Source organism: Lipophrys pholis (assembly GCF_963383615.2).
Source record: "Lipophrys pholis genome assembly, chromosome: 3".
NCBI classification, from domain to species: Eukaryota; Metazoa; Chordata; class Actinopteri; order Blenniiformes; family Blenniidae; genus Lipophrys; species Lipophrys pholis.
Genome location: NC_137627.1, coordinates 34,324,049 through 34,350,864, shown reverse-complemented (window position 1 = coordinate 34,350,864; position 26,816 = coordinate 34,324,049). Strand labels below are relative to the sequence as shown.

Genomic DNA, 26,816 nt, shown 5'->3' with positions numbered 1-26,816 from the left:
TCCCAACAAAACACAACCGGCTGACTGACTGTCTGTTTGTCGCCCGTCCGCCGACACTCGCCCGCAAACGTCGCAGGATGGAAACGCACACGCGTGCGAACCCGCGGCACGAGCCAGTCTGCTGAAAGTTGACGCAGTTTGTCATGCGTGAAGGCGGAGTGCACCGTTAGTTAGCTCCGCGCTAACTAGCCGTCAGCTGCTACAAGTGGCGAGGTGAGCGACGCCTTCAACCTGCTCCGCTGTTATGATTCTGTAATTACAGCGAAGTTACACGAGGCGATCAGCCACTGCTCAGCTTGGTGTCCCTATATTCATGAAACTCATGACCGCGTCGTGCCGCGTTCATGATGGAGGCTCGCCTCTCGCTAAGCTAATCGCTAGCGAGTTACTTCCTTAAATGTCCTCGACTCACTTTCGTTACTCCCGTTACTTAATCTCTCAAAGCTGCGGACGCTGTCGAAACACGTCTCTGTCGTCCATGTAATGCGTTCTACTATCTACTGGTATTGTAGTTTAGTGGACGTTGTCATGGTCGGTTTGCAGAAAAGCAGCGACTTGATATTAACTTTGATTTAAGGTGCAGTTCAGATCAGTGACTGAATCTGAAGTTTGGTCTGAACTTGTCTACTAATGTGTTGATGAAAGATCTACATGTCTGTGAGCAGATCTCAGGTTTTTATAAATCTGCAGAACACACCCTCCGAGAAGAATCTATGCTCATAGACGGTTTGAAATCTGTAACGTCACTGATGTCGCTGGAGTGAAGAAGGTGTCATTTAGCAACAGCAGTAGGAAAATGCAAGAAAAGTGGGTGATCGAATGTAAACAAGCCCTTAATTAAATTCTTGTCCCAAAAAAGCAATGTCCTATATTCTATCTTTAGAATGAATGGTTTATTTCGGTTACAGTTTCAGTGCAAAAGTTGAATTTTGTGCATTCAGTTCATAGTGCTTCTAAGGTCACGCACACGTTGTTGTTGTTGTTGTTGTTGTTGTTGTTTTCACAATATCTGTAGCCAAACTGGGTCTAGGCAGAAGCTAAGGCTTATTTTTGGTTATCCCTTAACAACCTGACACCAGTGATACAAGATAAGAAAACAGGAAAAAATAAACATAACAGAAGTAATACGGAAGAGAGGAAAAAAATTTTTCCCACTCAATGCATATATCTCGTTTGAGAGCTTGCTTTATCTATATTATGTTTATACTATGATAAAAGTACAATCCCTGAAGTTTCTGTAGGTCTAAAACAACTCTATTGTAGGGGTTCTGGTGCTCATTCCATTCATAATAACACACCAATAAGAATACCACAACATATTGTCTATCTTGGTTTCTAGATTTGGCATTTGAGTGTGTATAATCACAGAAAATCAACTAGAATAGGCGGCCCTTAAGAGGTTAATGAAGCCTTTTTTTTTTTTTTTAAACTGTGTTTATCAAAGAATGACTTTAGAGGTCAAGTTTTTTTTAACTATACAGGTCAGGTCTGCACTGCTTTCCTCGTGATGAACTGGCAGAGCTACCTAAAAAATGCAATTCATGAACATTAATTTGCGTTCAAGTAGTATTATAGACTACAGCATTTGACGAACAGTTTCTCTCCCAAGTGTTGTTTTTCCTGAAGAGTGTTCGTTACTCATTGTTCAGAGAAGGTAGCTCTGCTCTGTCATTTCTTAATGAGCCTAAAGTACCTTTTAAGATTCTCAGAGCAAGTGCATAGTTATTGCTTCAGCAAAACAGCTTTACTCCTTGTCTTGCACCTGACCGATGGTCTTCTTTGATTATAACACATTTTCATTGCTACTGCAGTCACATAACATTTTATGTTGTTAGATTCAACCATTTACAGACACACTTGATGGCTGCCAGGCATGGTGCTCGATCTTCATTTGAAAAAATACACTTTTCCACATGTTCACAGATTTAAAAATAAATAAATAAATTAAGGCTCTATGGCGTCGTCATCTACTCTAATTATGCAAACCTCTGGGATATACAGCTAAATGTAATTACGGTAATTACTTCAGGGGATTGAACTCCAGACCTTTTTTGAGTAAAGTGACTCCAACCCTAAGCATTGTCTTTCACAAAAAATAACAGTTTTAACTTAGATGGTAAAACTCCTGTCAGTTTGTGGTTAAGGCATCTTTGTTTCTAAAATGGTAACGTTCTGTAATGTGACCTTGACTTGCAGAAATGCACAATGCTCACTCTTTTTCCAGGAAGTTACTATGGATGAGTATAAGTTGCCACATTCATTCGCCACCATCACATTACTCACATGGCAGGGACTTAGATTTGTCTTTGTGAAAAATGTCCCTTTTTGCACATTTGCAATGTTGCTGCTCAGCTCATTTGTTTCTTTCATGTTTGTCATTCCTTCCCTTTCAGGTCCAATCAGAGGAGGAGGCTAGCTCTGGCCTTGATCACCTTTATTTCTCCATCCATGGCTTTCTGAAAATTATTCCCAGTACGAACCAGCGAGCTGATTGTCGCAGAAAAGTGTTCAACACTGAACAAGCGTCTGGACAGTCACCATGGATTGGTTGATGCGCGCAGTTGAGAAAGACTTGGGCGTTGACAAGCGGCAGCAGGGCCTGGGACCCCGTCCCCAGGAACTAGTGGCCCTCGTCCCTGTGCGCTGGGTAACAGGCCTGAGGGAGAGGAGGTTAATGCGCTGTGCCCGCTTCGACAGCAGCAGCGAGGCAGAAATGAGCACATACCTTCAGTCCTCCCAAGCCAAGTTACCCCAAGGGTGGACCCGAGTCTGCATCCAGGGTGTGAGGAAAAGCAAGCTGAGCTACAGACTGGGCAGGGATCCATGCCACCAACAGGTGGAATTGCTGTCACAGGGTTCCTATGTGAAAACCATGCAGTGTGTGTCACAGCATAATGTCAGGTACATCAAATTCTTTATAGTTTACTGTGAAAAAAATCTTGAAAATTAAAAATGTAGATTGATTCATTGCTAAGTTACTGGTTTAACGCATACTCGCAAGTGATTGTAGATTTGGCCTTTTCTATCAACCTATTTAAAGATAGAACACCAGACTTTATTTACATGTTTGTTTATTTTTATTACTATTGTACTATTTTTTGCCCGATAATTTAAACAAAAAAGTTTGATTACTCATGAATGCTTTCAATAATTAGGTGTAGAACTAACTTGAGCTTAACTTCAACAAGATTGACTTTGTGGATGTTATTTGATACCTAAGCTCACAAAGTTATCTTCTTATATGCTTGAAGATTTCTCGTTATGAGCTACTGACATGTGTTCATTATCTCTTAATGCCCGCAACTGTAGAAGAGATTTTATTATCACTGAGTCAGCTTTTTGTGTTTTTCACAACATATAAAATTGTGAAGACAAATGCCATTTAATAGTCGGAGGAACCTAAATTTCTACCACATTTGACTGGCAACACTAGCAATTTGTTGCCAAATTTAAAAAGCTAAGCAGGAGGGTTTAAGCTAAAACTTTAAAAGATATATATGTATATGTTCGAAAGAGACTTCAGACTTCCTGAGAAATGTGTGAAGGACTGGAGCAGCCAAAACTGTTACTGTGATCAAAGACCAATATGACTCTATGCATAGTCTAGAAAGGATGGTATATATGATTTTTGAATACAGGAAAGTGATATAGACCCTGATTGAGGTGTGTGAGCCATAGTAATTAATTGGTGTTCTGCCTTTTTTTATCTTTTTATTTTTTCAGGAATCTGTGGCGTGAAACCCATCACAAACTTGTGCAGACATATGCAGGAGCCAGTGAGCAGATGCACGTTGCAGCTGTAGATGCAGTGCGTCACGCGCTACAGAAACTCTTTAATTCTACGTTCATCTCACCCGACAGAGCGTCACCATCTCTCTCCCCAGCCAGAGAGAAAGAGAAGGAAAGCTACTTGCCTTCTAGTTCGTTGTGCTTCTCAAAGTCACAGTCTGACCAGTTGTGTCCAAATGTTCTGCCTGCAGAGTGTCTGCTAGAGACAGCAGAAATGCTGTATGTGATTCTTCCTTACACTCAGTATTCTCTACACGATATAGTTTCTTTCAGCCCAGCCAAGCTCGCTAACAGCCATGCCAAAGTGTTGTTCATTCTTTACCAGCTCTTAACAGCTCTGCAGGCATGTCATGCAGCTGGTCTGTCGTGCGGAGAGCTGTCTCTTCAGGACATAGCAGTAGACGAGCAACTCTGCAGCCGTCTTAAGATTAACCTTGCACAATACGAGGAACTCGGGATGGAAAGTAACGCAGACGGTGGCAGACAAGAGCCAAAAGGAATCCTGTCGAGTGAAAAGGACTGTGTGAGCCAAGAGAACAAGAGACTTTGCAACGACTGCTTTGGTGAGCTGAAAATTTTGGCTCTGGATTGGGTCCATGGGCGTGTCGGCAACTTTCGCTACCTGATGGAACTGAACAAGTTGGCAGGACGGAGAGAAGGTGACCCGAATTATCACCCGGTGCTGCCGTGGGTGGTAGATTTTACTGTGCCATTTGGAAAATTCCGGGATCTGAGGAGGTCAAAGTTTAGGCTCAACAAGGGAGACAAGCAGCTGGACTTCACATATGAGATGACCAAAGAGGCTTTGGCAGCGGCAGTTGGGAACGGTGTTGGTGGAGGCGGTGTAGGTGGAGACCTTGGTGGCTGTGTAGGTGCGGGCAGTTCAGGACAGTCTGACCACCTTCACGTACCTCATCACATATCCGACGTGCTTTCAGACATCACCTACTATGTCTACAAAGCCAGACAGACACCCAAATCTGTTTTGTGCAGCCACGTCAGATCCCAGTGGGAGCCCAACGAATACCCAGCCAGTATGGAGCGCATGCAGAGCTGGACGCCTGACGAGTGCATTCCAGAGTTCTACACAGATCCCTCTATTTTCCGCTCCATCCACCCGGACATGCCAGACTTGGATGTGCCTTCTTGGTGCAAGTCGTGTGAAGAGTTCATTGAGGTGCATCGCCGCCTTCTGGAGAGCAGAGAGGTGTCCCAGTACTTGCATCACTGGATAGACCTCACGTTTGGCTATAAGCTGTCTGGTAAAGAAGCTGTCAGGGCCAAGAATGTGTGCCTGCACCTCGTGGACAACCACACCAATCTCACGAGCTATGGTGTAGTTCAGCTGTTTGACCAGCCTCACCCACCCCGCCTGTCGCCTACCCAGTACGCCCCAGCAGAACCTCCTTTCCTTGGTCTTGCTGCTCTTAATGTGCCTTCTCTACAAATCCCCCCAGTTGATACCGTGGCTGACACTGTGGACGGAATGGTGCCAGAGTCCACGGGCTGCGAGTCCACTGGCTGGACCATGGTGGACAGAGATGAGGAACTTGAACAAGGAACTGAAGCCCTGGACTCATTAGCGACCACTGGCTCATCCACCTCTGCCTCGTGCTCCGTACCACTTCCCAGCATCAGTACCATGGGAGGAAAAGCAGGAGGAGAGCACTCAGCACTTATTGTATCGCAGTCTCCGAATTCTTTTCCTGGTGACTTCACAAGTGGCGTAGGACCTGGTTTACGAAGTGCCATGTTACAAAGAAGTGGGCCAATGAACAAAAAGCTTGTGGAAGGGAACGTGGCTGCCACCAATGCAGAGGAAATTAAGATCATTCTTCCTGAAAGTTTTAACCCGCTACAGCCTTTGGAAGAGCTGGAGAAGCTCAACAACTTCCTGGTGAAATGTCTTCATGCTGAAGTTGGGCATTCTGTAGTTTCTACTGACAGGATGAGAGAGGGCCACATAAATGAATCTTTACCCTCTCTCACACAACTCTACCAAAGAGACATGCAGGCCTTTGGTGTTCTCATTGCCGAGATCTTTTACTCTGCTAAACTGAGAGGACTGAAGCCAAGCGCCCCACTCCGACAGCGGTTCCAAGCCGTCATGAAGCTATGCTCTGCCAGTCTCCGTGATGTGCCACTGTCCTTGCACCATGCTCTCGAGACTCTTTTGCTGATAGAGAAGAACTCTGGAGTAGCACAAAGAGAAGTGCCAGACTGCCCCAGTCCACTTCTTTTTAAATATGATCCCATCTGTGATGGTCTCCCTCCTCCAAACCCCCACCTGCTGTTGAACTCCTACATCACCCCCTTTCCTTTCCCTCCCTTTTTTGCGGCTCTCCATCGTTTTATCTTTTCCTACCATAACAAGATGGATACGATGGGTTGTCTTCAAGGGAGGGATGTTGTCTTTCACCTGTGGCAGCAGCTTGAAGCGCTGCTGCAGAGTAACATAACGCCAGAGGGTCTTGAAATTCTCTTGCCCTTCATTCTAGCGCTCATGCTTGAGGAGTCAACAGCTGTTTATGCAGCTTGGTACCTTTTTGAGCCTATTTCTAAAGTACTTGGCCCCAGAAATGCCAACAAGTATTTACTGAAGCCATTAATCAGTGTGTATGAAAACCCCCACTGCCTCCGGGGACGCTTTTATCTTTACACCGACTGTTTCATTCTGCAGCTGATTGTGAGGCTGGGCCTGCAGGCCTTTCTCTCCAACCTCCTCCCCCATGTGCTGCAGGTCATCACCGGCTTTGAAAGCAGCATCACAGATTCTGCTGGCGAACTTTTAAAAGGCATCAGGCCTGGCATGTGTAACCTAGGCGAGGAGGAGGAAGAGGAGTTCCAGTGTGGCGAGGTGCGGGCATCATCTGGGTCAGTTGGTGGAAGTAGTGGAGCCAGTGGGGGAGTGGGGGTGGTGGGAGACAGTGGCATGATTAACTACTCCTCTGGCATTAGTCTCAATGATCAAGTATTCCTGTCAGAGACTGAGGACTTTCAGAATGGGTTCTATGTCAACAGTGGAGCAGGGGTGACTGCTGGGAAGCAGCCAAGTCAAAACTCTGCAGCCAAAGATCAAGACCAGGAGTCTTTAAGTGTTGGGAAACTGAGTGACAAAAGCAGCACAAGCGAACTCTCTCTGGGGGACGATTCAATGCGGGATCGAGCCAGTCTAAAATCAGCTGACAGCAGCCAGGACCTGAAACAAGCCAGTGAGGGAGAGGAGGGAGCAGAGCTGGAGGAAGAGGATATGACTGAGACAAATGAGGATAAAGAGGGGACAGATGACCCATCTGCTCTCAACCTCGAGCTCACTCTTTCGGGTTGCACCGAGACTTCAGTGGCCACAGTGGCAACGCTAGAGGGTGAATTTGTGAATGGGATGACGCTGGAAGAGACTGAGAAAGGGATTGTTGGTGGACAGGAAGAGGAAGACGACCACGATCCATCAGAGTCTGAGGAGAAAGAGCAAAAGATTCTTTTAGGTGAGTAAAAATATCTTCTCATAAAAATCATTTGTGTAACAACAATGTCAATGTTTAATAATCCGATTGTCTTTCCATACACAGATACGGTCTGCAAAACAGTTCGATGGCTTTCAGCAAAACTTGGACCGACGGTGACGGCTCGATACGTAGCCAGAAACCTGCTCCGACTGCTCACAAATTGTTACATTGGTGAGTTAGATTGTATGTAGATTTGCCAAATCATCTCATTTATTATCTTGCCGTTCATTGCAGTATTTGTTTTCTTCATTTTAAAATTCCGTAGGACTTGAAAACCACCAGTTTGTGGCCCCCGTTACTGAGGAGAGCAGTTTGGAGAGTGTGGGAATGGGCAGTGTTTACGAGAAGAAACCTGTGGTTGGTGACCACACAGCAGGACCTGTGTTGGAATGTCTCATCTACATTGCTCAGCTTTATGGAGAGCCCGTGCTCACCTACCAGTATCTGCCTTACATTGGATATCTGGTAAGTCGGGACAAATACTCTCTGATCATTTTTCTTCCTGCTGTCTCTCACAGCAGTTTGTGTGTTTTCCAGGTGTCTCCACCTTCATCACAACGTCTTAACACGCGAAAAGAAGCGAGTCTGCTTGGAGCTGTTGCACTTACTCAGAAGATCATTGTCTTTCTGTCTGATACCACTCTCATGGACATGCTCATGAAGATCAATCAGGATGTTCTTTTGCCTCTGCTGGACCTGCTTACCACTCCCTGTATGGGGTAAGCAACACACACACATTTTTTTACTACATATGCTGGCAGTATGCAAGCCTCTTCTCCAGTGGTAATTATTAAATTATGACGTGAAACGATAAAATCAGGCTATCCTGTTGCGGATGTTTGTTTTTCCTTGTCCTTTTCGTGACATTTTCAACTTATTGATCTGGACTAGACCAGTATATTTTTTGTCAAAGTATACTCTCATAGATATGTCCTTCATCCACTGCTTTGTTCTATTCAATCCCTGATGCTGCGTAGGTTCCCCAGTGGAGTACAAACGCGCACTGCCGTCTGTCTGAAGACACTCAGCCTAATGGCTCTCATCTGTCTGCGCATCGGGAGGGAGATGGTGCAACAGCATATGGCTGACACGCTGCGTCGGTTCTTTGCCATTTTTTCTTTGCTGCATTGCTTGCAGCCTCAGGTACACATGCTCACAAGAAAACATAGATTTTGTTTATGCTCATTGTTCAATGTCACCTACATTTTTTATTTATTTATTTATTTAGAATTTTCTTTTTGCTGATTGTTAATACTTCATTTAGAAAAGATTTTCAGACAGCGGTTTTAGCGACTGCTCCAAAGTGTCCCAATAACTCAGTTTTGTTCTCGTAAAAGATATACATAAATCATACCTATAGACTTATACTCCTAACATGCAGATCTGCCATAACCGCTGAAAAAAACAGTTTGGAAAATCTCATTACAATCTGATCAAAAACATTGAATTCAGTGTGTTTGTGTCCACAAATTATTTGATTTAAGGCCACTTGTTGAAATTGCATACATAGATTGAAGTGAAACACAACTGAGGTTGTTTGTGTTTCGCTGCAGCTGGACAGTGCGCCACGCAGAATTGTGGGAGAAGTCACAGTGGTGGATGTCTGTACGCCCGAGAAGCCAAATGTGACATACGAATTGGGAGTTTTGGAGGAGCTGCAGACTGTTTTCAACCCTGAGATGGCTCATGCCTCCTACATCCCTTTCTACTGCCTCATAGGTAGGAGATGCACATATTTTGTCAGACTGAGTGAAACATCAAGATTGATCAAATTTGTGGTCTTTTTAGGTGACGCAGCAATTCGAAAGCTGGTTCCCAATCATGAGCTAGTATGGCAGCTGGCCCAGTCATATCATCAGAGCCTGAGTCACAGGGCCGCAGAGACGAACCCCGCTTCAACGTCCAGATTGGAGGCACATCCGTCCTCGAGGCGGTCAGGTTACAGCCCATTCCCTGCACCCTCAACAGGCTCCACCTCTCTGGGAGACTCCCTTCCTGAGTCAGGCACATTTGGGAGTCACCTTGTTGGAAATCGCATCCAAGTGTCACAAGACACTGACTATGGTGGAAGCTCCAGCATCGGCTTGGCCAGCTCTTGGGGGCGCGCCAGCCACGCCACCCCTATCATCACCACTTCCTCAACCTTCACCGCTCCGTCCGCTGGCACAACATCTTTTGCCTCCTCCTGGGTGACGGGCCCCACCCTGGAGGACAGCGCCCTGAAGCAGGAGCTCCCACGGAGCAGCCGCTCGCTGCAAGGCAACTGGCTTGCTTACTGGCAGTACGAGATCGGGCTCAACCAACAAGACCCTCATTTCCACTTCCATCAGATCAGACTGCAGAGCTTCCTGGGTCACTCTAGCACAACCAAGTGTCTGGCACCGCTGGCTGGAGAGGATTACTTCCTTTCTGGAAGTAAAGACAAGACGGTGAAGCTGTGGCCTCTGTATAACCATGGTGATGGGACACAGGAGGTGGAGCCCAGGCTCACGTACAGCGAACATCGGAAGTCGATCTTCTATGTCGGACAGCTGGAGGCGTCTCAGGAGGTCGTCAGCTGTGATGGAACCGTGCACCTTTGGGACCAATATACAGGTAGAAGAGATCAAATCCAAGACATTTTTATTCATGATTACGACTGAATAATATATGAAGGAGTTCATATTCTTTTCTTAAGTAACAAAATATTAATTTTTCCGCTTAGGCAAGCACATTCGCTCATATGAAGCTGTAGATGGGAAGAATCCTATTACAGCTGTCACCACGATGCCAGCTCCACACAGCAGTGTTGTTTTTGGCAGCGCAGATTCTGTTCTCCGCTTCATTGATCCCCGTAAACCTGGATTGCAGGTAGCAATGCCACTCAGCAAACTCGTTCTGTCAGGACTGAGTACAAGCAATAATTATTAATCAATATTGTATTCCTGGAAAGATCACACTTTTTTTACACTTCTTCAGTTTGGACTCATTTCAGACCGGACTGTGATCCATCTTCTCGTTTGTTCCCAGCATGAATTTCGTCTGGCGTACAACAACGTGAGTGCAGGGCTCATCCGTTATTTGGCCGTGAGCCCATCGGGACGCACCGTGGCTGCAGGTTTCTCCTCCGGCTTCATCGTCCTGCTGGATGCCCGCACGGGGCTCATATTGAGGGGGTGGCCGGCACATGAGGGAGATATCCTCCAAATGAAGGTATGCTTGTAGAGTGTTTTTATAATTTACCTTTAACTCGTATGTGAGTTTTTATTAATTCACCTGCCCAATTTAGAGTGTATCGCTTCTCCCCTGATTCTGAAATGAATGTGGCTACTATTACTGGATGTGGTGACCTCTAACTAACACTGTTAGCTGGTGGAGTAAACATGTCAACATTTTGGCTACTGGATGGTAAACTACATGTGAAGCACATTACATGAAGTCATGGCTGCTGACAAAAGTTGTTACACAAGAAAAGAATTTTATCCAATATTGTTTGATATTTCAGCTGAGTTGAAGTGGATCGACATGAAGGAAAAGAAAATAGAACTCAGACCTTTTAACAATATCCAAACCTTTCATGAAATTATTCAATTCTAATTATTTCCTTAATTTTTTAACTAAATAATTGAATCAGTCTAAATCAGTTCCTCACCAACACATTGACTAACAGGGACTGGGGGTTCACTTGATTATTAATTAAATAAAGTCTTTTTTTTTTTCTTTTTTTACATTTGTGTAAAACACTTGAAAATTTCAGCATTTTAAAGGAAATGCAAATTTTGTCAGCCCACAGTTATATTTAGAACAGGAGTTTTCAAACAAATGTAAAAATATCAGAAAATATTAATTGGATTTTCTTTTTTATAAAAATGGCATAATGTTAACATTGCACCTGTTTTGTACATTTGATGTAAAAGATATTCCTAATATACTAGGACCTCTGTGCACTAAAAGTGATGAAATCATTTGGAGGTTTTTTTAACCAAAAATTAACAACCAGTGGTTTTCATACTGCCACAAAGTGGGCTCCCCCGAAGACTGAAGGCGACCCTCTGTGGCCAAAAATGAGATTGACAGTCCTGATTTATAGTCCCCCCATGGGATTAACCAGACAGGTTAAGCATGGCCTCTTTTTCTAACCACCTTTTTGTTTATTCATTGTTCTGGGTTTAACTGAATAACAGTAAATGTAATTTGAACGTGGAGGTTTCCTATTTTTGTTTTTCTATATGGATACTTAAGTGATATGACTTTTACTTTCAGGTTGACCAGGAGTACTCTTAGTAAACGTGCGTGGGTGTTGATAATTATCAAGTTGTTTACAAAAACGTGGGTTGAACGTGGGCGTCGCTGTGAATGACATAAAGTGGCTGTTGTACCCGAACCTGTGGTCAGACTTTGTCATGTGTTATTTAACCTTCCTGGAGGCCACTGGGAGAGTTTCTCTTCTCATTGTGTAATTCCTAAAATAAGTGCTTGCATGGGAGTCAAATGGTTTGTTTATGCAAAAATGAGCATGTATCGGATGTATATTGTTCATTTAACCCAAATCATGTCGTATTTGTTTTAAAGGAATCCTGTTTTGTGAGTCTCAGATTAAATATAAGTGAAACATTTTGTGTCTTTTACCACTTTAACTTGCATAAAACAACAAAATCTGTTGAGTACAATTTCAATCAGGGCTTCTAAATAGTGTGAACTGCCTGCCAGTTCAGCATTTGTAACTCCTATTGAATCTTTGGCTCAGATTGACCCATGTTACAAGCAGACGCCACATAATGTTCATCACGTCTGACTGAGACCACTGCTCCATGGCCATACGTGACTTCTTGTTTTACTGTGATTGTGCTTTCCGGGGTTAGTTGAGAGCTTGATGTATAGAAGACATGGACTTGAGGGCTTTCCTGAAGTAAATGAAAACAAGCACTTTATTGCCGAGGATTTGTGTTTCCTTAAAGAGATGAGCCGTGTTCTTCAAAATCCGTTCAGCCTCTTCAGTAGTTGTTGGGTTAACTACATCTTAAAATATAACCATGGTGGAAAAACCTGCGGATAACAAATACTTTCTCAAAAATCCTATTAAATTGATACTGTGGGTTTGTTTTTTTTGTTTTTTTACATACTGAAATCGGGAGTCGCTGCTCCTCTTCTGGTTTTTATTTTGACATTCTTCAGAGTTAGTGATGCAGAGATGGTGAAAGTTGTACCCGGCAAATCTGCTGTCAACACTGCGCAAACTTTATTTAACCCCAAATTAGGTCAAGGATTGTATCTCCAGTTTTACAAGCACAGGTTTAGGCAAATATGGACACAGGTTACTCATTAGAAAGACTTGCTGTGATTCTCATTGGCACATTTGTATCACTGGGTCACCACTTGAATCCCTACGAGCCGCTGTTGTTCCAAAAACAACACTTCATCGCAATTAAATGTTAAAGTTTGTGGATGCAACAACATTGCTCGGTTTGTTGTTTTTTTGTTTTTTTTCTAATTGCTGCATCAACTGCTGTAGCATATTATAAAAACTCTTTTAATGAAGCTGGTATTCCAAATGTCTCAGTCTTGTATTTGATCTCCTTGTTTGGTGTGTTTTTACTGGACCTGAAGATTAATGCCGGCCAATGTTGAACCTGAGAAATGACACCAGCAGGTATTGACTGTGCCTCTTGTTTTAATTCTCAGGCGGCAGAAGGAAACCTGGTGATCAGCTCCTCCACCGACTACTCTCTGACTGTGTGGAAAGACCTTGAAAACAAGTCGCTTCGCCAGTACAAGTCCCAGTCCGACCCCGTCCACGCCTTCGACCTTTACGGCTCGGAGATCGTCACCGGAACAGTGGCCAACAAAATCGGGGTGTACTCCATGGCCGATATCTCCATGAGCCCTGTCAGCAGCACCAAGCTGAGCTCAGAGAACTTCCGCGGCACTCTGACCAGCCTGGCAGTCCTGCCTACTAAGAGGCTGCTGCTGCTGGGCTCCGAGAACGGTGCCATTAGGTTATTGGCTTAGATCAATAGCTCCCAGCTACTCTAAACTCTCGTTCCAACAACCTTTAAAGTGTCTTATTTGTGAAGTCTGCAGGAGTCTGAGCTCTCGCTGCCTCCTCTGCGCTGGAGGTCAACTGTTACTGGCAGGGCAGGTCGTCCATTCCTTTAAACTGCTTTTTCAATGAGGCAGCACAAGTTATTGAAGCTTCATGTCCATCCAGCCGTACCAGCCTGGTCTGTTGGCACTGAATCTGATGGACTGGGAGTGTGCCACTCGAATGGCTTTTTATCTTGTACATACAAACTAAATCCCTTGATTATTTTTTTTTTTTAAAGAATATAACTGTATAGTATGTACTACAATGGGAAATTCTCATTTTGACAAGGTCACTTATTGTTTTGACAAGGTCAGCCCGTCCTTTCAAACATATGAATTGGAAGACATGCTCAGGAAGGTCTTACTGTATGTAGTGTTTACACTTTTTCCAAATAGATGCATAACAAAAACCAAAAATACATCGACCTCGCCTTCCATCTTCCTCAATAGAAAACATGCTTCTCTAAGTGCACTGATCCAACTATGCAGTATTTGTAGATTGACTTTCCTGTTTGTGTTAATACATGCAAGTCGTGTGACAGTAGTTAGTTTCTACACCATGAACAATAAATGTACACTGGCTGCTGTGACGACAGTCTCGCTGTACCTTCTCGGAGGGGAAACGCTTCACATGTTGTCACGCCTAAAAGGTTAGTTATTAATGCACAGCCTTTAATCTACTGCACAAGTATGGCCTGAATTGTAACGTTTAGATTTTGTCACTCGGATTTTAAAAAGAAAGAATGTTTTTATCCACTAATAAATTACTTGAATTTGCTTCAGGACTTTCTAAACTGTGTTTAGGTACCTCTTGTTTTAGCACTCTGAACCTGTAGCAACATTATCCTGGCAGTGGATGGAGAGACAGACTTTGACTGGGTATGTTGTTGTAGCCCTGACTTTGTCTCAAAAAGCGAACAAACACGTAGAAACAGTCGACGCCAAGATGAACTTTCTTTTAATCTTTCTATGTAACTACATATAAAAATACAAACAGGATTTCATGGCTCAATAAACATATGGTTTAAATTGCTACCTGTGTATGTTAATGACTTCGTAGTAGACTAATACTCCCGTCTCCATTAAAACTCACTGAATCTTTAAACGTTTTCAAAGCTGAGCAGGATTCAACGATCAAAATTGGGCTGGTGTGTTGAACTCGTATGTCCCTGTTTCTATTTATTTGTCTAAGCCCCAGAACACACTGACAAGAGGTCCACATTTTATGAAATGTTGTCTTTATAGGAAATCTGGGATTTCGGATCGATCATAGAAAGACCAGCTTATTCTCAAAAAGAGTATTTGAGTTGCACACCGATAGTTGGTTACACTTGATATTTAATCTTTTCAAGAGGCGACTGAAGAACGTCCTGTTTATTAACTGGATGAATAAAATCTGTGAAAAAATCTCTGCGACTTATTTTGTTTGTGTGTCCCAGTTCTTCTCGATTCGTCTTCTGCGACCGTCGAAGCTGAATCAGTCGAGCTCAGTTTGGACAAAGTCCTCTGGATGTTTGCAAATGGCAGTCATGTGACCCGAAAGGGTTTAAGTTTTAGTTCAATGGCAAAATGTGATCCAATGATATATTATCTATATATATATTATTATATTATCCACATTTTTGTTTAATTCTCATCAAAAATGCTATTTGTCTAAAGAATTGAGCCGTGATTTCTCTGCAGAGCAACCAAATGCTGCTCTTCTGCTAAGTTGGGGGTGTACACACTTCCTAGGGGTTTCTGGGAAACGAGAGATTGTTCCCTACAGAGATCAGGTTGTATTTGTTTGCCCACAAACGGCGGAATGAATCACACCTTTGCAAATAAACAGTCATGTTCCTTGTAGAAGATTTAGTTGTGTCACGATATTTATCACATTCCTATTGACATGCAAAATAGTTACGTATTTCAGGCTTCAATGTTTAACCCAGGAAGAGCCTGTAGTTGCATTTACAAACAAATAGTGGCTTAAATGAGGCCCCGGTCGATTGAAGTTAATATTCAACTGTTTGCTGAGCAAATGCCAATCTTTCACTCTCAGGAATACTGCCATCCACAGTACTTGGTCGCTCCTTTTTTTTGGACAAGACAGCAAGTATTTTTGTAATTTTCAATAAAAGGTAAGCTCATTCTTTCACTGCTGCTTATTCTGCTCCTTCAAACTCTTAGTCTAATATTGTTTAACGGTTCTTAATGATTCTGTCACTTGTGCATGAAGTAATCAAATTGTGCAATAGCAAATAAATCCACTATTCATTTCTGTTTTGTTGATCATTTTGAGATTGGATGTGGGTCTGAATACGCATGTCTGTAAATATCACAATAGACTGGGTTACACAAATACCTCCCACTATATATATATTTATATATATATTATATTATATTATATTCTTTATTTTTTCTTCAAATATATAGCATTAAATGAATTGCCTGCAGCATCATTTTATAGAATGAAAAATTCATAATACAATCCAATGTGCCTGAATGACTGCAGTTCAAGAGAAAACCCTGGAGTGTGATCTTTGTGGCTCATGTTTTATGCATATTTTCAGATGATTTAGGCTGTTTTAAAAGAGAGGGCGACTAGGTAGAGTGAAAGTGTTCAAGACCGTCAGACTATACGTCACATAAATTCAAACAAGAGGTGAGAAATTTCTGTTATTTCACGTGTGACAGCAACTGGCTGGTTACGAGTACTTGGACTTAAGAAAGATATTGATTTATTGCACAATACACTCAAGTGCTTTGAACATGTGTTATGAGCTTGTGTTTGTTTTTTGTTTTTTCCTAAAAAAAAAAACCTCAGAAGTGAACAGAAAAGACCATTTCCAAGCGAATTTGCACGATCTTTTGCAGTTACATTGTAAGGACATGGACCTCTGCTTGACACTCCTGTTGATCTGTCTCTGCAGCCAAGGAGCCACTGTAAGCTACTAAAATCACTCTGAAGTGCATAATCATCTCGGTCTGTCTTAATCGTGGATTACTTTACTTTAACAGAATGCTGAGGTGGCAGAAAATCAGTCAATCCCTCTGGTCCCTCTCATTGATTTGATGCCCAGTCAGCCCATAGAGGTTAGAGCCAAAGCAGCACCATTTCAATCTTTCCTGTGGAGAAACCTCGCGCTCAACTTTCTCCGCTGTTCCTGCCGACAGAATAAAAAAAGCAACAGTACGGCGCAACCAGAAAATGCAGATGTCGCGGTGAGCGGCGGCGGCGGCAGGCCCAATGGGACCTCATTGGACGAAGAAGCAATTGAGGGCTGCCTCTCTGTCAGTCGAGGCGCTCAGTCTCGGGAGGCCGTCGCCGCAGCCATTCAGAAGCTGGGCGTACAGCTGCTGCAGAACCTGGAGACCACGCCGGAGCAACCAAACGTCATTATATCTCCTTTAAGCATATCACTCGCCCTCTCCCAGTTGGCTTTAGGTACGCACGTCCTTCCGCAGTTTTTACGAGTGACATTGTACCCAAGTGTGTATGTGATTACCCCACATTTGATGAATTGTGTCAGCATCTCGTCCTTGCTGATGGCTGCCTGGGGACGTGTCCGGCTCCTGTCTGATTATTGCTCCGGTCTCCTTCTTCACAGGTGCAGTAAATGAGACTGAGGAGCTGCTGATGCATCATCTCCATGAAAACAGCCTCCCCTGCTACCACCAGTCTCTGCACAACATCTTAGTACATCTCAGAAACAATGAAGTACAAATTGCCACACGGATCTTTTTGCGTCAAGGTTACTTTCTGCGTAAAACATACTTTTCTTATGCCCTAGAGCTAAAAGTTGAAAGGCCGCACACCTCCAACCTGCAGCAAAATCATGATGAGTCATTAATACTCACCGCATGAGCTGGTTCGAAAGCCTGTGTGTTTCTTGGTTTCAGGGTTTGTGCCAAAGCAAGCATTCCTCAACGAATCCCAGAGGCTATACGACTCGGAGCCGGCCATGTTGGAGAGCCTGCAGCAGATCAACGACTGGGTGGAGAACGCAACTCGAGGACTGATGACCGACTTCCTTCCCGCTCTCCCGCCCAATCTGCTGCTGATGCTCATCAATGCCGTCCACTTCAAAGGTGAAGGAGAAATGAGAGGCCACCATGGTCACATGTGACTCGTCCAGTGCTTCAGTACTTTGCGTCGTTTTCAGCTAATTTGTGTTCGATGCGTTCGCCTCCCCCGCAGGAGAGTGGAAAGCTCGGTTCGACCCACGCTTCACTTCCAGAGGCGTGTTTTACCTGGATGAAAAACACATGGTTGATGTTGAAGTGATGGAAGATGCCAAACATCCCCTGAGTTTATTTATTGATCAGGAACTAGAGGCTCAGGTAAAATACTCTTCTGAACCGTGACACACACACTCTCTCTGGTCTCTGGTCTCCTACGCCATTTTTGTTTACGGCCAAAAGGAATCTTCTCATTTATAAAGGTTCATTTTGCCCCCAGGGATCAGCGCTGGGTCCCAAACTCTTCATCTGTCACTTAAATGACGTCTGCAGAGTTTCTAACGTTTGAAAATTGGTTTTAATTTCAGATGACAGCAGTTTTTTTTTGCTCGGGGGGATTTAAAACACCTACTCAGAACAAGAACTGCATGCATGTGCAAGTTAAAGAGTTAGTTTGACAGGAATAAATTAACACTCAATCTAAACGAAACTAAACCTCTACTATTTGTGAATCGTCCAAACAATATTAACGTAATAATACAGATGGATGGGAGCGACATTGTTAGAACTCATGAAACCAGATTTCTCGGGGTAAAACTGGATGAAAAAATACACTGTATGTCTCAAGTTAAACCCGAACAAAACAGAATACCATGAAGCATTTCAATACCCGGTAAGACAAAACACTTTCTGAACCACAGCGCAATCGACATTTGTTACTCTTAACTCATATTACTGTACTTTAATTACTGTGTAGAAATTTAAGAGTAACTTACAAATGTTCACTACATTCACTTTGTGTTCAGCAAGAAAAAAAAAAAAAAGAGGGGGGTCAGATAAGGATCGTTCATATTATACATTGTTCATTTACTTGCTGGTTGCTTTGCTTGTTTTGTGGTTATTTTGGTTAATGATGTTTATGAGTCTGTGATTGGTAAATTAAAACACGCACACACACACGCACACACACACACACACACACACACACACACACACACACACACACACACACACACACACACACACACACACACACACACACACACACGGCCTCGGTTGTGTTGAAATGTCATGTCTTCTTCTTGTGCAGGTTGCAAGCTTCCCGTTCCTCAACTCTATGAGTTTGCTGGTGGTCATGCCTCTGTCTGGTCAGGTGAACGTTTCCTCCCTTTCTGCAAATCTGAATATTTCTCACTTGTATAATCGTCTGCCTAAAGAGAGGGCCGTGCAAGTTAAAGTTCCCAAGTTCAAACTGGAGTATGCTCAAGAGTTACAGGAAGTTTTTACGAAATTGGGTGAGAACTAATTATGATTTGTCATCATTTGGATATTTCTACTGTGCATGGATTTTAACCCTCTCTGCTCTGGATTAGGCCTGGGAGACATGTTTTCTAATCCCAACCTGGCTGACATGGCAGACGGCCCCCTGCTGGTCTCCAGCGTGATGCACAAATCCAGCATGGAGATAAATGAGGAGGGTGCAGAGGCTGCTGCAGCCACCACTGTGGTCATCTCCAGGGCGTCCAATCCTGTTTTCCACCTCAGCCAACCCTTTTTCTTTGCTCTTATGGATGATAAGACACGAGTACCGATCTTCATGGGGGTCATCAACAACCCAAATCCTGGTGCACCTATTTTGCAGAAATCTGATTCTGGAAACATGGATAAAGTGGGATTCCCAGTCGATAAGAATCACATGGGCTCATATGGAGGTCCGCCTAAGTAGGGATTAATATCCTGTACAACTGGCCTGGGGGAGCGCCGACCACTACATTTATAATTGTACTGACAGCTGGATAAATATGTTTGAAACAGATGTTTCTTTTTTTTTTTGTGTGTGTGTGTGGGGGGGTGGGGGGTGGGTGGGGGGGGGGGGGGGGGGGTATTGCTTCATTTAATACAACCCAGTAAAAAGCCTAATAACCCTGATAAACAATGCAGAATTAAGATTATTTTGGAGCATTAGACATTTACTCAAGGTCAAGGAATCCATCAGAGTGCAAAACACAACAGAAGTATGTATATTTGCAGTAGATATTGTTTAATTTGACATTGCATACAAGTTCAAAGTTTTACCAAACTAATCTGCGACAGTCTAAGAACAGTACGGTCTCTGTGCGTATGCTGTCAGATGGTAAAATTGGTCATGTGATGGGTCAATAAATTAAACTGATCTAACTCCCATGTTTTGGTAAAGAGTATTATTTTTCACACAATATTGACAAACTAGATAAAAAACCCAAAAATGCTTGTAGATGAATGTGAGTTGACGCATTTCATAAAAACAGAGAACGTGGAAGACAGCTGTGGGGAACAGGTGGCAGTTTCATATTTCCACATTCAGATGGTGACCAATGAAGGGAGAAACCAGCAGGAAGTATCGTGACCAGCATAGTGAGCCACTGAATCTCAGATTGAGCACAACTAGAGTTGTTTTGATGATAGAGGACATTGCTGTGTCTGACTCTTTGACCCCAAATCTTCCACGATCATTGTTTGTTTGATTCCAGATGTGTTGAAAAGACCAAAATCTCAATTCTATTTCAGTAACCTCTCATGTCCCTTCATGACCCCGACCTGCCGCTGAATGACCCTGTGAATAATGGGCTGATATTAGGAGATATTTCCAAATAATCTGGTGCTTTTGCTAGATAGTTACATAAATAATGTCAGACGAAAATGTTCTGAAGGAGAGATTATCATTTCCAGTATTAGGTATTACCACAATTAAATAAGTCTGAGAAACCAATGTCTGAAATCTGTATAATGCTTGACATATTCGGACTTCGTTCAAGGCAGAACCTACATACTTTATGGGTTTACTGATTGAAAAATGAGCTCTTTTCAGTTTTTTTTCTCAGAGGGAATGAACAGATTGCATTTTTGAAGCCATGCAACTGCATCACTTCACAGCTGGTAAGATGCTGGTGGTTAATCAATATTCTATACAACGCTTTCTCCCCCCCCAAAAAAGTGGTGGACTGGTCGTTTACATAAGATTTTAAAACATTAACAGTAAAATCACGCCAAAAAACAACAACATTCAAACAACGTATGAATATGTAAAAATGAGAATATATAACAAAAAGCTTTTTTGTGTTTTTTTGGGGGGTTTAGCTGTGGACGCTTCAAGGTCTCCAGGACAAATGTCAATTAGATTAAGGTTTCTCTTCCGCAAATTAATTGACGTATTAATGAAAAATATCAAGAGAAAACTAATGCTTATGGACAATTTTTGTTAGAAAACATTTAATCAGTATCATACTCATAATATAAAACACAATTTGAGTCAGTCTTTCATTTATCGTTGTCAAAAATAAACTCGGACCGGAAACACATACAGCAAAATATCGGATTTTCACGTGTGTGCCCTGAACGCACCATAATGAGCGCCTGACGTCACGCTGCCTCGCTGGTCTCACGTCAGTTCTGCACGATCCTCGGGAGGTTCATCCGCTCTGCGTTCAGACATGAAACTGATCTCAGATCGGTGCACGGAACCGGAAACTGGAGGCTCTTTGGCGCGTTTCACGAAGCTGTTGGCGCCTTGAACACAACTACCAGACTTCAGCTCAGTGAAGCAGGGTCGGTTTGTCCAGCGAGTTAATCTCTACAGTCGCTTTTTTGGTCGCTCAGTCACTTCTTCGCAGCAATGATGAAACTCTCAGAAGGCGCGATAGAGGTAAGTTTGATCTTCAACGTGTGTCTAATGAATGCATATCTATTTTTTTTAAACATAATTTGAAGCTGCAATGTGTCTTTGTCCAGGTAGATTAGCCGGCCACTCCTAATTTGCTTCAGCTTGGACACAATTAAATTATATGTGTTAACGGCCATTCATAATGTTCGCTAATCGTTAATATTTTGTTCATCAACTTGAATCTACATGAGCTCACATCAGCTTTCTTTTCTCCCAACGTCTGACCTGATGCTGTGTGTTTGCAGGCTTTGTCTAATGGCATCACCTGCAACGACCCTGTGCTTCAGATGGTGGTAAGACAAACTCCTCACACATCAGTGATCTCATGTTTAATTCAGGTTGTTGTGCTTTATATACAGTCACCACTTCTCAAATGCACAATGCAGTAGACATGAGTACCCAAAGCACAATTACATTCACATTTGAAGGGGAATAATAATCCCGAAACTCATACTTAACCTAACTTTAACAAAGCGAAGATACTGTTATTGTTTCACAAACTAATCGTAGCATTTGACTAGTATGTGAAAGTAGGTCCGTAAACAGGCTTAAAGCTACAGTAATTTCAGTAAAGTAATGGTCCAATCAAATTAAATTGGTTCTGAAAACAAACACTTAAGCTGTATATTTTTACAGGGAGAAATCCACACCCAGGTGGACAGGCGAAATCAAATCAAAGTACAATATTTGTCAGTTTTTCCACTCCCCACAGTCGGCTCAATATCTACACGAGTATATTTCTCAATCACACTAAACATTTGTGGTCACAAGACAATTCCCGAGGTTTTAATGCACCTGCTTCCGCTCTGTTGAGATAAACCTTTTAAGACACCAAACATTGAATCTCACTACATAATTACATTCAGTTAGCAGGAAACCTGATGACACTTGGGATTAATATAAACTGAGAATGTAGGATTACACATTCATTGGAAGATGATCATTTTTTTCAGAAATCTGTTGAGCCGTTCTTTTATTTTTTCCAGCACATTCGTAAGATCGATGGAGGGAACGGTCCGGCTCGCTTTCGGGTGATGATGAGTGACGGAATACACACCATGTCATGTAAGCTCTCTCATCTTCATCAACATGCCTCAGACATAAACAGGAAGAGATTCAGATGTGCATACAGCAAGACCAGTGAGGCTGATAAAAATGCACTCTGGATAATGTTTGTAGGTTGTTTTTGTTCTATTTTTGCTGACTTTAATCTAGTTTGTTTTTCTTGACATTGGATGAAGGATTTCAAGAGTTTTGTAACTTTTTATGGGAGCTGCTGTCGTTCCTGAGTCACTTTGTTGAAGGACCATGAGCTGCTTGTGCCTGATTTGTTCCGTCATCTTTCTCCATCTCCGCAGCCTTCATGCTCTCCACTCAGCTGAACTGCATGGCGGAGGACAATCGGCTGGCGCCAAACTGCGTCTGCATCCTGAAGAGACACGTGACCAATATCCTGAAGGACGGACGGTACGTGGAGCATCTCTGCTCTTTCAGATTCACCAGACTTTTCATGAAAACGTGCAGATAAACAGGCACACGGGTGTTTTTCTGTTGTTCACGCCGGTATGTTTTCCGCAGGCGAGTGGTGATCATTTTGGAAATTGATGTTTTGAAGCACGCTGCGGAGGTTGGTGGTAAAATAGGCGAGCCCACGGCATACTCTGAAGGTAAAACTTTTAAATGTTTTATGTTTTGAGCAGAAGTTCTTATGATATATTACTGTAGAGCAGGGGTGTCAAACATGAGGCCCGTCGGCTAAAACTGGCCTGCGAGAGGCTGCAATCCAACCCAACAAATAAATGGACTCACTTATAAAGAGCCTTTTCGCTGACAACAACCCCAAAGCACTTTACATAGCTCATCACATTCACACATTCACACACCACTGGAGGCTGCAGCCGTGCAAGGCACGGTCGCTTCAATGGGGGCAGTTTGGGGTTCAGTGTCTTGGACACTTCGGCATGTAGGCAGGCAGAGATGGGAATCGAACCTGCAACCTTTCTGATTGGGAGACGACCGCTCTACCAACCATGTGGAATTACAGATTTTTCATCGCATATACTCTGTCACAACAAAGAAAAACTTTAAATTCAAACGTTAATATTGCACTGTATTACCAGTCCGGCTCATTTAACATTAAATTGGTCTGTATGTGGCCCCTGAATTAAAACGTGTTTGGTACCCCTGCTGCAGACAGACGAGTTTTGCCCAATGGGAGTGGTGTTGTATGATGTTCCTGATGTCGCATCCTCCTTGCAGGTCAGAGTAAAGGCCCACAGAATGCAGCTCCTGCCCCTGAAAACCGAGCTCCCCTGCAGCCTCAAAACAGAAATGAGAGTGAGTGTGAGCCGAACTCAGAATTCACTCGGTCAACATATGGTACGTGGATGACCACCAGATGGCAGCATTTCGCTATTGCCTCTCATCCTCTGAGGGACCCGGAGATTTACAAGACTCAGTAATTTTGACAGCCCCACTGAGAACCATTTTAATTTTAAGTTACTCCAGAGTTGTTGTTTTTTCTGCAGTGTTATGGAAAATCACCGTTCTCCCGTAACGTATTGTTTGACAGTGAACGCTCCATATGATGATCTTAAACGGCCCTCGGCCTGCGTCGATGGAGAATTGTCTGCTGATGTATGTCAGCAATTATGGTTTTAGTTTAGTGTTTGTTTTTTTGAGCGCCCTGCATAGAGAAATGGACTTGAACGCAGCAGCACAGACTTACCAGAACCAGAGAGTGTGAACAAGCTCAACGATCAAACTGATTCATCTTTGAAGCACTCAGTTGTCGGTGTCAGTGGATCACGTCGCAGAAAATAAGTTTGAGCGGGAGATGTGCAGTCCAGCTGTGAGGAGGGCTTCTGATGTCCTCCCGGTGTGTCATGGCAGGTATTCATCCCCCTAATCTGCCGTGTGGGAATTGAGGTTGTGGCAAGCGCCCCTCCTCATCAGCACAGTCATTGTTCATTTCTCTCTGTGTGCTTCTTGATCTGGGGGCTTAATTACCAGAAGTGCAGTGGTTGGCAAAGTGGGGAGGACTTAAGTGGACACTTTGAACTCTAATCCTCCGCGTGAGACGCACACAAATCAAATGTGCAGCGCTTGTTCAAACGGAAAATCTCAAAGTCAGGCGGCGCGGCTCTCCGGGGGAAGAGCGGCTCCAGTTTGTTACAGCATTTCACACTCTGCCCCGCTTCTGTGAAATGTGAATCATCCCTCTCGCCAAAATGCTGGATCACACTCCTCCAACAAGTCGGGCTGACAAGATTTTTTGTTTCCTCGTTGAGTCTCCTCTCCTCGCGAGACCCCGGAGTGAACGGTGGCAAATTTACTTTTAAGTCGTTCTTTGATGAAACTTCCCTCATGAAGCGAGATAATTACGGTGATCAAGCAAGTCGCAAACCAAAGAAATTGGATTTTTGTAATTTGTCTCCGATGAATAATGTATGCTTCTTTCGCTTGACTCCTTTCCATCACTGCTCTTCATGGATCATTTCTTGTGTTTTTTTTTTTTTTTTTTTTTTTTTTTTTTTTTTTAAACTCTTCTTTCCTCCTACAGTGAACAGAGGTTTCAACAGAGACTTTGGGAAGAAAGCTCCATCCGCCATGCCCAGCACTCCGGGGGGAAGCTCCAAAGTGGTGCCCATCGCCAGCCTCAACCCCTACCAGTCCAAGTGAGTGTTTCAATGAAAATCCAATGGACAAGTAAGACTGTTTAAACGGAACACAGAGGAAACAATCTTCCTCTTAATGATTGGACATTAAAAAAAAATTTATAAAAAAAAATCGGAAGCACCTTCAGAAGTTGCTCACATTTCATGAAATCTACAGAAATAAATGAAGGTAATCTAGAATCCTACCAACTGCACTGTTTCTCACTCCAATTAAAGTAATCTGCATGTGTTTGGACTGTGGGAGGATATAATTTGTTATATTATAGTACGTAGCTTCATTGGAATAGTCTTTGCTTTGCCAGAATTATTGTAAAACTCGCTTATAAAACCAATTCAAATCAATCAATTTTCTCAGAGTGATGTAAGAAGAACTTATTTTAACTTAAAAAAAAATCACAATTCAAAGATTCTGCTGTCTTGTAAAGAAGAGAATGTATTATTCTGGAATCTCTGATCCTCTTAAACTGATATAAACAACTTCACCTGAATTGAAAACATGAATCCCACTTAAAAGTGAAGCAGTTGGACTAAAATGTATACTACAACATAAACAATCGGTAAAACCGACCAGAACGTCCTGATTCCATATCGAAGTGGCTTCAACATGTTGGCTTGAGAGGAAAAGTGCAGCTCCGGTCCACATGGTGCTGCGCTGTGAAAAAGACCAGCAAGGTGATCGGTTGGATTTACCCCTGAAATCAAAAACACTCATATCAGATGAAATCTACAGAAAAACAAAAGTAATCTAGAATCCTACCCACTACACCGTTTCCACATCATCTTGGCGAAAGCTTCTCGCTTCCTCGTTACTTCTGCAGCCTCCAGGTTTTCACCACCTCACTCTCACGCCCCCGTCCATTTCTGGTCATTCGCCTCTGAGGACAAGTTGGCGATCGCAGTACATTTATTGAGGAATTACAGGCAGTGTCACCGTAGTATATTTACTCCCATCGAGTCCTAAGCCTCATGAGTTAATGGGGTCAATCCATGGCGAAACAGAATTCTGGGATTTTCTCCTTAATGATTATTAACATAGAGAAATCCAGTATGTTTTTCTAGATGCTATTTGCTGATAACTAAATAACTTTTGAACAAAATACAGTCCAATTTGTATTCAAGCAAAGACGTGAATGAAGGAGTTTGACCTGCATGACGAGCAGATGACGGTGAGAAGGTGGAAGAAAGTCTACTAGTGATGTTTTGACATTATTCTAAAGGTTTAAACGTTTGAAAAGGCTTTTGTTACTTAAGAGATCCGATTTGTTCTCTTTAAAGTGCTGCTCCGAGTTAATTTGTCACCCAGGCATCGGTGAAAACTTTACCAGGAGCTCCACTCTGCGGTGGAACGCCAGCGCGGCTCCCGCGGCTCTAACTTAGCTTGTGGATGTTATTAGCTGCACCTGCGTCGTTTCCTGGAATGACTGAAAATCCTGATGCAGAGGAGGGAAGGAGGCGACGCAGCTTTTAATGTCGGCTTCACACCTTGCTGCTTATTGAAAGTGCTGTCGAGGGCAGAGCGGGAATTAAAAGATTGAAACAATATCAGCGAATGTTGGAACTTGTGTGGACTAAAGGCGTGTTCCCGGTCCCGTTTGGTCCAGACCAGAGTCTCTTCAAGGAAGAACGCTTTCGTTTGGGCGACGTGAACACGCCCACAAACTCTGAACCGGAGCTAACAGATCTCTGGTCCCTTTAAAAACTTCAGTCTTGCTTCTTTTACAAACGATCTTTCTAGTGGGCGGGGCCACAGAACCTGACATAGAGCGCAATGCATTCTGGGTCGTATTCAAACAAAGCTAACTGAGTAAAACGGAAGAATTAGACACAGAAAGAAAAAGTTGGGAAATATGTCGTGGCCAGATGGAGTAGTGAGGAAGAAGTAGTGAGGAAGACTCATTGATATCTGGTGTGAAGACTAGA

At 43.1% G+C, this 26,816-nt stretch overlaps 3 protein-coding genes across 7 annotated transcripts in view; all 3 read left to right on the top strand.

The window, feature by feature from the left end:
- Nucleotides 1–14,776, top strand: wdr81 (WD repeat domain 81). Of its 2 annotated transcripts, none has more exons than XM_080460115.1 (12): nt 1–213; nt 2,394–2,901; nt 3,724–7,274; nt 7,359–7,466; nt 7,561–7,760; nt 7,833–8,014; nt 8,273–8,438; nt 8,849–9,014; nt 9,084–9,890; nt 10,000–10,145; nt 10,305–10,487; nt 12,957–14,776. In XM_080460115.1, the coding sequence occupies exons 2-12, from the start codon at nt 2,540–2,542 to the stop codon at nt 13,281–13,283; spliced, it is 6,198 nt and encodes a 2,065-aa protein (XP_080316241.1). In that variant the 5' UTR covers nt 1–213; nt 2,394–2,539; the 3' UTR covers nt 13,284–14,776. The 2 variants fall into 2 exon arrangements, with proteins under 2 accessions (XP_080316241.1, XP_080316240.1); XM_080460114.1 differs by having other exon boundaries at nt 10,254–10,487; nt 12,957–14,759.
- A 374-nt stretch (nt 14,777–15,150) lies between these two features.
- On the top strand, nt 15,151–19,333 carry serpinf2b (serpin peptidase inhibitor, clade F (alpha-2 antiplasmin, pigment epithelium derived factor), member 2b). 3 transcript variants are annotated; one of them, XM_080459424.1, is made up of 10 exons: nt 15,151–15,478; nt 15,911–16,002; nt 16,165–16,283; nt 16,359–16,433; nt 16,515–16,785; nt 16,949–17,092; nt 17,241–17,429; nt 17,539–17,681; nt 18,610–18,814; nt 18,893–19,333. In XM_080459424.1, exons 3-10 carry the CDS (start codon nt 16,230–16,232, stop codon nt 19,243–19,245), a joined length of 1,434 nt encoding a protein of 477 aa, XP_080315550.1. In that variant the 5' UTR covers nt 15,151–15,478; nt 15,911–16,002; nt 16,165–16,229; the 3' UTR covers nt 19,246–19,333. The 3 variants fall into 3 exon arrangements, with proteins under 3 accessions (XP_080315550.1, XP_080315551.1, XP_080315552.1); XM_080459425.1 differs by having other exon boundaries at nt 15,170–15,478; nt 16,215–16,283; XM_080459426.1 differs by lacking the exon at nt 15,911–16,002 and having other exon boundaries at nt 15,170–15,478; nt 16,215–16,283.
- A 1,711-nt stretch (nt 19,334–21,044) lies between these two features.
- Nucleotides 21,045–26,816, top strand: part of rpa1 (replication protein A1) — a 33,981-nt gene continuing 28,209 nt past the window's right edge. Inside the window, exons 1-7 of one of the 2 annotated variants that reach the window (XM_080460514.1) lie at nt 21,045–21,201; nt 21,465–21,512; nt 22,206–22,284; nt 22,578–22,686; nt 22,798–22,886; nt 23,479–23,556; nt 24,782–24,896. In XM_080460514.1, the coding sequence (XP_080316640.1) occupies nt 21,172–21,201; nt 21,465–21,512; nt 22,206–22,284; nt 22,578–22,686; nt 22,798–22,886; nt 23,479–23,556; nt 24,782–24,896 (548 nt within the window). In that variant the 5' untranslated portion in view covers nt 21,045–21,171. Of the gene's footprint in view, nt 21,202–21,464; nt 21,513–22,205; nt 22,285–22,577; nt 22,687–22,797; nt 22,887–23,478; nt 23,599–24,781; nt 24,897–26,816 lie in introns of both variants that reach the window. The other variant, XM_080460513.1, reaches the window with a different exon arrangement.